The sequence below is a fragment of the Lactuca serriola genome, chromosome 5 (genome assembly GCF_051521515.1).
Source record: "Lactuca serriola cultivar US96UC23 chromosome 5, Lser_US96UC23_V15, whole genome shotgun sequence".
Lineage (NCBI taxonomy): Eukaryota > Viridiplantae > Streptophyta > Magnoliopsida > Asterales > Asteraceae > Lactuca > Lactuca serriola.
Window position 1 is genome coordinate 106,003,982 of NC_136412.1, and position 12,954 is coordinate 106,016,935.

General features: G+C 39.5%; 1 protein-coding gene across 1 annotated transcript; it reads right to left on the reverse strand.

Moving 5' to 3' along the window:
* Window positions 1-225: 225 nt before the first annotated feature.
* LOC145049720 (uncharacterized) lies at window positions 226-1,533 on the reverse strand. Its single transcript, XM_078998091.1, has 4 exons — window positions 1,225-1,533; window positions 1,101-1,152; window positions 591-881; window positions 226-545 (listed from the first exon to the last, which is right to left on the reverse strand). The coding sequence occupies exons 1-4, from the start codon at window positions 1,531-1,533 to the stop codon at window positions 226-228; spliced, it is 972 nt and encodes a 323-aa protein (XP_078854217.1).
* Between the last annotated feature and the right edge of the window lie 11,421 nt (window positions 1,534-12,954).

Here is a 12,954-nt window from a genome sequence, read left to right on the forward strand (position 1 = left end):
TCAACATCAGTAGGAGTAACTTGCATATCATTTTGAGTAGTATCCATCTCAATTGGAGTCATTTCAACCTCTTCATGTTGTTATGGTTCACTTGTACTACCCTATATGGCATGATATAATTATGTTAGTAACAAATTATATGTAAATAAATTTAAATTTTAAATGGTTTTACCTGTCCTGCATTTTGCTTCACACAAACTTTTTGTTTCTTCTGTTTCTTCACATTTAACTTTTGGGGCCTTCTTGATAGACAAGTGGCCTTTTGTGACCTATCTCCTTGCAAATACTACATCTTATTTTCTTTCTAGCCTTAGAAACCCTGTGAGTTCCTGTATTCTCTATAGTGGATTTCTTCATCTTAGTAGCTGGCCTACCAGGCATCCTTTTATTAATAGGAGGAAATGGTGGAGTATAGTTTGTCTCTGGCCACATGTCATTGCTATTCATGGGAACAATTCTGTAATTGTATGCCTTCTTAAATGTGGTTATGCTAAAAATGTTGTCTACATAGGCTTCTACATCCCTATTAAGAAAGGATATGCTAGCTACAGAATGAGCACATCCATATCCATTCAATTCCTACAACCTACATGAACATGTTTTCCTTTCTAAGTCCACCTCATATGCATCTGTTGCTACCCTTACCTCAAACTGATTTAATCCACTTGGTAGTACCTTATAATGCGTTTGAGATTTTTTAAGCAAATTCACCTTATCCCTTATCTCAGGAAAAATATGATTTCCCCATTGTTGTCCCTTTAATTTCATGTTGTAGATTCTGTCCATCATGTATAATCTTAACTCCTCTAACATGGTTATTATGGGCTTCTTCATGGCATCTACTATTACAGCATTAAAACTTTCTGAGAACCCATTTTCAACTGCATCACAACACCTTCCAGTTTGAAAGAAAGCTCTTGACCATGTTTTAGGATCTTTCTCCATGAGATATTGATGGGCATCTGGGTTCCATGTCTCAATTTCTTTCATCACAACTTTAAAAGCATGCTCAGTTGTGGCTTTAGATGCTCTCCAAAACAAGGTATGATATATGGCACCAGTGAATCTCTTCTGCAAAATCTAAAAAATATGTCTAGCACACTTCTTGTGCTCTATATATGGCAGCAACTCTTTAACAGCCTCTATCAAACCCTGTAGTAGTACAAAGGTTTAATTCAGATAGCGTAAAATAAATATAAATGCATTACTATGTAAAATACTAACCTTATGTTGGTCTGGCATTAAACTGAAACCATTGCCTAAATTCAATTTTAGATCATCAATGAGAAGCTCTAAAAACCACTTCCACTTCTGCTTGTCTTCCACATTAACTACTACCCAAGCAATAGGATATATCTTGTCATTTGCATCCCTCCCAATAGCAAAAATCAATTCCCCCTTACAAACACCTTTAAGAAAACATCCATCAAGACCAATTATCCTTCTACACCCTTTAATCCAACCTAGTTTAACTCCTTGAAAACAACAATAGAACTTGCTAAAATAATTTTTTCCATCTGGACCATCCTCCATATCTAGTTTCACTGTTGACCTAGGATTTGTCCGTAAAATCTCATGACCATATGACCATAGCTAACCATAATGTTCAACAAGGCTACCTTCAACAAGTTTCAGTGCATACTTCTTTGCTCTTTTGCATTGCCCCATACTAACTTGGATACTAAACTTGGCCATTACCTTCAACCAAAGCTTCCTGACACTTATTTTCTTACTTTGTACAATCTCTTTGGTATAGTGACTCCCAATCCATGCATATGTCACCAATGATCCTTCTTGTTCTAGTTATAGTATGTTCCTTCCTGTTCTTGTTATAGTATGTTCCTCCCTGTTCTAGTTATAGTATGCACTGAACCCCTAAATTATACCTATTACAGTTTACTAGTATGTTTGTTTTGAGTTGTCCCTGATTTGTAGAAAAGACTCGATTATCTACTAAGTTCTGCTAGTACTTTAAAAATAGAGTTTTATAAACAACAATGTGACATACCTTAGAAGAGTTTTAGAATTGATTGTATCAGTTATAAAAGCAAAAAAAAAATCCTTTAATGTGATGGTTATCACAGGTAAATATTAACACAATATCAATGTGTTTAACTTGTATTCCCTCTCAAAAGCATTTAAAAACATTTAAAATATTGATTATAGGGGTATGAACTCACCTTATGTGGGTGATTCAATGGGATAATGTCACTGTAGCACATGGAACTTTCTTCAATTGGCTAATATGGTCCTTAAAGTTTTTTTTTGGTACATTAGGCCAGTAAACTCGTAAGTGACCTTTTAATTACACCATTTTAACAAGAACAGGAAGGAACATACGATAACAAGAACTTGAAGTTCCTAGCACAATTATGATCAGCTTTTAGTGACTTGATTTGGAAACTCTCTTCATCACTCATCCAAGAAGCCCATAATCTAAATGTGCAAGCACCCTTGATACACTTCACCAAAAGTCTTGTCCTATCATTTTTTTCAAAACACAATTGACATCCATTAGCTACAACATAGTTAGACAAGATTGATTTTGTTGGATAAGGTGTCTAAGTCCATAACTATTTTGGTATGTACTTGACCTGAACCGGCATGGTCCATTTGGGTTGCATGGCACCATGCAATTGGATATGCTAAATGAGAGAAATAACACTTGTGGTGTCACACCCCAAAACCATGAGCGGCGGAAACGTTCTGGGGCGGAGGACGTCATGTACAGTATCACAACAATGAATAACAATAAACAAGTAACAACATCATCCATTGCATTAATAATATAATTTCATACATGTGTGTTCTGTCAAGTTATATAGACACCAAAATATACATATCAAAATAAAAGATGAGTCTTCAATGAACTCCATCTTCTCAAAAGCCTGGAACCTATACCTGTCTATTGGTGACTTGAGAATACAAGTTATTTTGAAAGCGAGTATCAGCTTAAAGATGGTGAGATCATAAGTATATTAATGTTTTTGTTTGTATGAAAGCATTCGTAAGATGTTTTGTAAAATGTTTTAACTCTCCTAGAAAACCCTATGTTTCCTACTAACTGTAGCTTTCTATCAAGGCATCTAGTGTATGTGCGTGTGTCTCTTGTTAGAGTGTGTGTTTTCCCAATTCTGACTATCATTAACCAAATATTAGTTTTTACATTACCGTGCATCGTGTGAATATTCATGAAGTGAATGTAATGGGAAAATATTATTTGTAATAAGTGACTACCGTAGTACTAACTACCTTAAAACAAAAGGTGTTCAAAGTAACATCTGATCGACCTGTATCTTGCTAACGACGGTGTAAGACGTCGTAAGAAATGACATTTGGCACCCGTAGACTTGCAAGTCCCACTCTAGCGAGCAGCAAGGTGTAAGATAGTCAATCCAGTATAGATCTATATGCAAACTCATACGCTCTCCAATTAAGGAGATTCGAGATACAAAAACGGTCATGGCCGGAAGTGCCATGACCCGTCTAAAGGTTCACATAACTGCATGAATGTACATGTAATGAATGTGCTAAATGAAAAGTGTACTCTTTCTCTGTCTAGCCTGTATGTACTGAAATGTTCTGCATATACTAGTTGTAATGTATGTTCTCTCTCTATCTAGCATGTATAGTAATGCACTGACTCATGAATGAACTGACTCATTGTATTTTTCATTGTTCTGGTAATAGTATTAGTATCCTCCTGTGATACCCCTATGGTAACTTACTAGTGATGTAACTGTTTTGTATGAAAATGGAAGTATACCCTTGCTACCCAAGGTATTGAATGAACTGGAAAAACCTTTATGACTATATTTGTACACGTGATATATAACTAATATTTAAACGACCTTCGGACGGATACCCGATACCTTACCATAACACATCCCAACGGGGAAAAGGAAATAAAGCGAGCTGGCCTTCCTAAGCCTTTTAAACATTCCTTATAACTAATAGGCATACATTTGATAATAAGTATAACAGAGCATAAGTAAATGTATTTGATAAGTATAAGAATTTGTAAAATAGTTTGAAGCAAAACAGTTTGAACAGTAAAAAAATCACTGGTTTTGTAGTTACTAATCACATGTGATTGATGTAATAACTATAAGTATTTAAATTGCATCCCCCTCATAAAGCATTTAAAAACATTTAAACCATTCATTAAGGGGTATGAACTCACCTGTAGTGAGTGGTACGGATGAACTGGAAATGTAGGATTCCTAGGTGTCAAGTGAAGTCTTGAACATACTCTATGATCCTAGTTAACATATAATATCACATATATGTATCTAATTAGTCTTTAAACAACAAATTAACAAGTCAAGACACCCTAGTACATGCTAAACACCTTATACAAGTGTTATAAGTCTCAAGGATTGCATCTAAGTGTTGTAGAGAAAGGCTAGTGTGTTCGGGGTTCAGGGAACACTCCATTAGGGAGTTTACGGTTTTGTGGTCATAACCAGCAGCTTTTCTACTTGATGTATGTGACCACGGAAGGAACGAGGGCACCATTTCACTCCTAAATGGATTTTACGGTCCCTTTACCATTTTCCTTTGAGTTTACTACCGTAAACTCATAAGGTTTATGGTATTTGGGGGTTTTCAAGTCCTTTGCACATCATGGTAATAGTCTAAGTTAGATTCTAGGCATAAGGAATAAATATGGGGCATTTATACACCTTTTGGGGTGTTTACGGTTTTGGGAGATCCCCAAACCATAAACACATATAAATGAGTGTTTTCTTGTTCTTTTACGTGATAAACACTTCAAGGAATGATCTAGTCAAGTTCCTAAGGCATTGTGATGCACCTAGACACCCTAAAGCACCCTTTGGCACTATACTTGGTGTTTACGGTTTTGGGAGCCTCCCAAAACCGTGAACACCTTGTTCTTGGTGTTCTTGGGACATTTCCTTGATATTAAGATGTATATCAAGCTTTAAAAGACTCTAGGATAGAAGTACTTACTTTGTGGAAGCTAGAAATGAACTTAAAGTCCAAGAACACTAGTGTGTGTTCTTGGTGTTTTGGAAATCTAATCAAAATATGAAATTTGATGGATTAAAGGATGTATAATCACTAGATGTTGTGATATAACAACAAGTAAAGCCAATAAGTACTTACGTTTTCGGGAAATCGGGCGAAAACCGGGATGATAGTTGAGAGTGTTTGGAGTTTACTCTCTTAGGGTGAAAATGGGAAGTGATGTGTTTTGAGGAGTAAACTCATGCTTAAGCATGAGTTTACGGTTTTTGGGGTAGTTTATCGCCCAAACATAAAAGTTTGGCCGGGAACTTCTAAGCTACGTGGTATTCGCGGTTTTGAAATTTCAAGACCCGAGACGGCACATTCTTTCACCTGTTCATTAAAAAAATAATTATTATAATAGTCAAACGAACTTTAAATTTGTTAAAAAAAAATAGAACTGAAATTGAAATATAATATGAAGTGATTGACTTTTAGGGTTTGAACGAATGAAAATTTTTAGTTGTCACATCATCCCCCCGTTAAAGGGATTTCGTCCCGAAATAAAAGTCTAAGAAAGTAAAGTATTTACAGATAACTAAACGAATAGATGAGGATATTTCAGATTCATCTGGTCCTCACGCTCCCAAGTGAATTCCGGTCCTCGCTTGGCGTTCCAGCGAACCTTCACTATCGGGATGCGGCTTTATTTCGTTTGCTTGACCTCTCGGTCCATGATCTCTACTGGTTCCTCCACGAAGTTGTGGCTCTCGTTGATCTCGATCTCGTCGAGTGGAATAACAAGACTCTCGTCGGACATACACTTTTTCAAGTTCGATACGTGGAAGGTAGAATGTAGGTTACTGAGTTCGCGGTAAGTCAAGTTTGTAAGCTACAGGGCCAATTCTTGCAAGAATCTCGAAAGTCCCTATGTACCTTGGATTTAGCTTTCCTCGCTTTCTGAAGCGTATCAAGCCCTTCCAGGGTGAGACCTTCAATAGAACACAATCACCCACCTGGAATTCCAACGGTTTCCTACGTTTATCAGTGTAGCTTTTCTGTCGGTCTTTGGAGGCTTTCAATCATTCACGGATCTGAACGATCTTCTCCATCGTTTCCCATATGATTTCCGAACCTGTGAGAGTGCTTTCAAGAACTCGTCCTTTAGCTAACTGAGTATCACCCACCTCAGCCCAGCACAAAGGGGATCTACACTTTCGGCCATAGAGGGCCTCGAATGGAGCAGCCTTTATGCTCGTGTGATAACTGTTGTTGTAGGAAAATTCGACAAGGGGTAAATAAGTATCCCATGATTTCCTGAAGTCTATCACACAGGCTTGCAACATATCTTCCAAGGTTTGGATAGTTCTCTCACTTTTCCCGTCGGTCTGTGGATGGTAAGCTATACTCATGTCCAGCCTAGTTCCTAAGGAACTTTGTAACGACTGCCAGAACCTCAAACTGAATCTACTGTCTCTGTCCGAGTTAATGGATAAGGGAACACCGTGCAGTCTTACAATCTCCCTAATGTAAGTTCTTCTAAGTTTCTCCATCTTGTCTATTTCTTTGATCTGCAGGAAGTGTGCAAACTTGGTCAGTCTATCGACGATAACCCATATGGAATCCAAGTCCACCCGTCGTCTTGGGCAACTTGGTTATGAAATCCATAGTTATCCGCTCCGACTTCCATTCCAGTATCTCAGGCTATTGTAATAGACCGGAGGGTTTCTGGTATTCGACCTTGACCTTTGCACAAGTAAGGCATTTACTCACGAAGGTAGCAATCTATGCTTTCATGTTAGGCCACCAGTATAGCTTTTTGAGATCCAGATACATCTTATCTGAACTCGGGTGCACGGAATAACGAGTGTTGTGCACCTCGTTCATGACCAAGTCTCTGAAACCGCTGAGTTTCAGGATCCAGATCCGGTCCATGAAGTAATAAGCTCCACCACCCTTAACCTCCAAGTTCTTATCCATCCCTCTTAGGGATTCACTCACCACATTTTCAGGCTTCAAAGCGTCAAGCTGAGCTGCGTTAATTTGAGTGGACAAGTGCGAATGGATAGTCATTGTCAATGATTTGACTCTACGACTAGAATATTCCTTCCGACTCAGGGCGTCAGCTACTACGTTGGCTTTACCCGGATAATAACGAATTTCGCATTCGTAATCACTGAGTAGCTCGACCCACCGTGGTTGTCTCATGTTGAGCTGCTTTTGGTCGAAGATGTGTTGTAAGCTCTTGTGGTCTGTAAAGATAATGCTCTTCATTCCGTACAAGTAATGTCTCCAGATCTTCAGTGCAAACACAACTGCTCCTAGTTCAAGATCGTGGGACGTGTAGTTGACTTCATGTGTCTTCAGCTATCTCGAAGCATAGGCGATGACCTTACCTCGTTGCATCAAAACACATCCGAGCCCTTGATTCGATGCATCGCAATAGACTACGAAGTCTTCTATCCTTTCAGGGAGGGATAGTATTGGTGCGGTGCACAAGGCTCGTTTGAGCATTTGGAACGCTCTCTCCTGCTTCTCTTCCCAGTCAAAGGCCACGCCCTTCTGGGTCAGCGTTGTAAGAGGTTTTCGCTATGCGAGAGAAGTTATGAATGAACCTACGATAGTAGCCAACGAGGCCTAGAAATTGACGAATTTCTGTAGGCATCTTCGGTGGTGACAAGTTTTCAATGGCCTTGATTTTGGAAGGGTCCACATGTATTCCCTCTTCGCTAACCACGTGCCCTAAGAATTCGACTCGTCGAATCCAAAATTCTCTTTTTGAGAACTTCGCGTAGAGTTTCTCCGAACGTAATGTTTCGAGGACTTGACGTGGATGTTGACTATGCTCCTCCTTACTTCGAGAGTAGATAAGTATGCCATCGATGAAGGCGATGACGAACTGATCCAAGTAAGGAAAACACACCCTATTCATTAAGTCCATGAATATTGTGGGCGCGTTTGTCAATCCGTACGGCATCACTACGAATTCGTAGTGAACATAACGATTTCGGAAGGTTGTCTTTGGAGCATCCTCCCCTAGCACTCGTAGTTTGTGATATCCGGAACTCAAGTCGATTTTTGAAAAGAAGTTCGCCCCTTGAAGTTGGTCAAATAAATCATCGATACGAGGCAACGGATAACGATTTTTGACCGTCAGCTTGTTGAGCTCCCTGTAGTCGATGCACAGACGAAACGATCCGTCTTTCTTCTTGACGAACAAGACTAGAGCTCCCCAGGGTGAGAAGCTTGGTCTTATAAAGCCCTTTCTGAGCAGTTCGTTAAGTTGACCGGATAGTTCTTGCATCTCTGCAGGTGCTAGACGATAGGGCGATTTTTTCTACTGGGGTAGCCCCTGGAACTAAGTCGATTCGGAACTCGGCTTGACGTTGCGGAGGTAATCCTGGGAGTTCTTCTGGAAAGATGTCGGGAAAGTCGTGTACTACTGGAATGTTCTGAATGTCCTTCGTTTCTTGGCTCACATCGACCACATGAGCAAGGAATGCACGACATTCCTTCCGCAAGAATTTCTGAGCTTGGATGCTCGAGATGATACGAAGGTTCGTGCCAGGTTTGTCGCCATAAACTACTAAGGTTTCTCCAGACAGCAGATTAAGGCGAAACGCCTTTTCGTAACACATGATATTGGCACGATGAAGACTCAACCAATCCATGCCGATAATGACGTCGAAACTTTTAATTGAGACTAGCATGAGATCGATAGAAAATGAATGACTATCTAAAGTTAGGGTACACCCTATGAATATACTGGTAGTGCTCTCTGTCTTTCCATTAGCCATTTCTACAGTGAACGGTTGATTAAGTGCTCGTTATTTTTTCTTAAGTAAATGAGCAAATTTTTGGTTCACGAAACTCCTGTCTGCTCCACTATCAAATAGAATGCATGCATAAGATTATCGAGGAGGAACGTACTAGTGACCACTGTGGGGTCGGCATCCGCTTCCTCATGGCCTATGGCCAGAACTCTTGTCTTCGGGTAGTTTCCCTTAAAGTGGCTTACCTCGCCACATCCGTAACAAGTTTGGCCCACTCCAGCACCGGGGTCTGTGACAACCCGATATTTCGAGTCAATGTAATGTAAAACCGATCAAATTTAGGTCAAAATGTAACCTTCCTAAAATCTTATTCGGATTAAATAAAGTAATAGGAATCATATCAAGGTTTGCGTACATAAAAAGAACGTCCAAATCTGACTCCGGATGAGGAAGTTATGAAATTTTGAAGAAATTCCTTAATCACGTCATTTTAATAAATAAATAATAAAAATAATTTCGGAATTAGCCAACGGAATCTAAACGAAAGTCGTAGATCATGGTCTCACCTTCGCGAGGATATAAAGAACGTCAAAAACGGAGTTCGTATGAGGGAGATATGAATTTTTGAAGTTTATTTATAATAAATATAAATTTAATTATAAATTCCCGGTAATATCCGAAGGGGAGTCATCGGATTGGACCGAAGTACGCCCTGCGTACCTTCGTACACCCCGCGTACTGAGATCGAGGGTCTCGGATCGTCCACGTCGCACTATCCGAAGAGTTCTAACCCGTCCGACCCGTCCGAAGCTCCGACCCGTCCGACCCGCTGTCCCGTCCGACCCGCTGTCCCATCCGACCCGCGTACCCAGCAACCCGTCCCATCCGAACCGAGGCAGTCGAGGCTTCGGTCATGCATGACGTACGCGTACGCGCTGCGTACGAGCGTACGCCCCGCGTTCGGAGGCGGTTCAGCCTTCCTATAAATAGGATGCGAGGCTTTCCGAAAATGTTGCTCATTTCTCTCCTCTCTCTCACAACTTTGTCTCGTTTTCCGTGCCCGTTATAACCCGAAGCTCTGGTCTTTTTGCTCAAGTCCCGAGGGTCGATTTTACTCCCGAGATTCCCGAGAATCCCGAGAAAAATCCGTTTTCCAAGACGAAACTCTGCCCGGTTTTCCATCTCGCTTTCCTCAATCAATCAAGTGAGTTTCATACCCCTTAATCAACCTGTTAAATATTCTAAATGCTTTTATATGCTTTCAAAAGGGGGGGAATGCAAGTTAAATACTTATAGTTATTGTTTCAATCACCTGTGATTGTACTAATCACATGTGATGAATAACTAGGGAAATCAGTGGTTTTATCACTATTCAAACTATCTATCAAACTGTTTTACTTCTAAATGTTTTCCAAACCCATTTACTTTTCGAATTTACACTGCAACTGTGATTTAAGCAAATGTTCCTTATACTTAAACTGTTTTAATCAAATCTACACCTTCAAATGGTTTTATAGATTGACATCAAGTCAATCTTTCTTTAAAAATAATACTTATGTTTCAAATGCCTTATAAATACTTATTTATGCTTTTATATTACAAATTGCATGCCCATATATGTATAGACGTATAAATAATGTTTAAAGGACTTAGGAAGGCTATCCACCTTGTTTCCTTTTCCTCGATTTGGATGTGGTCTGATAGGATTTTGGGTGACCATCCGAAGGTCGTTTCCATATTAATTATATATCAAATATACATATATAGACATGAAAGTACTTCCATCATCATATGTACTAAACGCACTGTTAACAAGTTATCATCGGGGTAACACAGAATCAAACTATTACAACTGCTAGATCAATGAGTCAGTTCATTCATGAGTCTATACTAGGAAGAGAATATATACAACTATACTACGAGAACATATACAACAATACTAGAACAAGAAACATTTCATCACACATGCAAGAATACGATAACAAATGTGATCCACTGTATCGGAGCATGCCTTAAATGTCATGGCCCGAGTTGTAGCCAGAATTCTCTTGGAGGGAGAGCGTTGAGTTTGCGTATAGATCTATACTGGATTGACTATCCTACACCTTGCTGCTAGCTACAGCCGGACCTGCAGGTCTGCGGGTGCCAAACGTCATTCCGTTATTACGACCGTTCTTTATGTCATTGTTATCAGTCTATAGTATGGTGCAATTATCACATTATACCTTAATATAAATCCGGTTTAAGGTAGTAGTAATTAGTACAACAGTAGTTCTTATTATACAAAGCTACAGTACTACAATGATTTACCCATTACATATTTTGGTGATAATCTCACTTAAGTATTAATGTACAAACTATATTTATACTTGGGTAATTACACACTTTTACAACAGACGAGTTTACAAAACAGTTTAGCCTTGGTAGAAGGTTACTTTTATAGAAAATATAGGATTTTCTGAGAGATTCAAACTTTTACAAACTTATACATTGAGACAGGTCCAAACGTTTTTGACAACAAACATTGACACTAAAATGCTTATGAACTCACCAGCTTAATGCTGATAAACTCTTTCAAAATAACTTGTATTCTCAGGTCATCAGTAGACAGGTACCGATGCCAGTTTTTGAGATGACGGAGCGTACTCAAGACTCATCATTTTATTATTTTGATTTATGTTATATTTTTGGTGTCTAAAACTGTACAGAACACGCATGTATTAAAATTTTATATTTAATGCAATGGATGATGTTGTTTGCCTATTTACATTTACTGTGTTATGATTACCTTACATGACGTCCTCCGCCCCAGAACGTTTCCGCCGTTCTTGGTTTTGGGGTGTGACAGATTGGTATCAGAGCATTGTTTATAGTGAATTGAGTATATCAACCCATAAAAGATATACTAAACTATAAACCCATTGGGGATTAAACTCTGACCAAGAGTCTATACTTAAAATAATAAAATATTTAACTAAGTATACTAGTCTGCATTCATACTAAAATAAGTGTCACAATGACAAGAACAAAAGTATTACGATTGTTAAATATCACAAGTGAGCTCGGGGATGTATGGTCAGTCCTGGGAATGGCATAGCCTGATCAACTATGCTGATCCTAGGAGTGATTAGCACATGCCTTAGAATGGTTGTGATAGGTTAACAAGTCTAAAAACTTACCAACCATACCACAAGAAGATCAATAGAATTTAAACTTAAAATACTATAGGAGTATTTTGCGCTACTAGTTACACGTATACTATATTCTTATACCTCTATTCTCGCATAGATCTTGATGGCTAGATATCCATCATGGCGACCCGTACTTTCCCAATGAAGGCAATGCCGGGTGGATCGATGAAGAGCCCGAAGTTGATCATCCAATCCCTTTGGATGATCACCTCGCAGAAGGCTTTTCAGATGGGTCCGACTCCGAGCCTGAAGTCAACAACCTACCGATTGTAGGTCAAGCCCCGAACAACAACCCTCGACCAACGTTTCCAGGTCCTACACCCATGTGGACAAACAACCTGAACCGCTGGAGTGATGATCAGGGTCAACCCTTACCATACTTTGGGGACCGAACCTTTTACAACGTCAGCGATGGTGGCTCTACTGACCGAGCTCTGCCTGTCTTTATCCGCAGAATAGCTCGTATTGTCGAGCAAGGTAGAGCAGCCGTCGACCGGGTCATAGAGATTGATGCCGACTCAGGTGTCAACACAGTCAGCATCCGCCGTCTTGAAGAAGACATGGAACGGACCCGGAGGACAAATAAAACCCTGCAGTAGCAGTTGGCTGCCTCACGAGCTGAAATATTGGAACTTCGAGCTCGTCAGAGGACTCAGGATCGACCCATTCAAGAGGTGTTTCGTCAAGTGTCCGACCGCAGTACTCGCCCGGGACTTTCCCATCGCCGTTGGTTGATGTCTAGTACATCTCCGTCTTTTAATTAAAGGATAGCCTTTAACATCTGTGCTCCAAGTAGCACTCGTGTGTAAAATGTTTCTAACTTTCCTTACTCAAAATTTGAAATCTAAGAACTATCAAACTTTTCTATATGGTATGATGTATGACCTACTGTTAGGTCGATTTTTCCCTGAACTTATTACATCAGTAATACCAGTATTTTTGAGATCTATCTATCTGGGAAAAATCTATACACTTATGCTTTCCTTCTAATATTCCTTATTGTGGTTTCAAGCACTCTT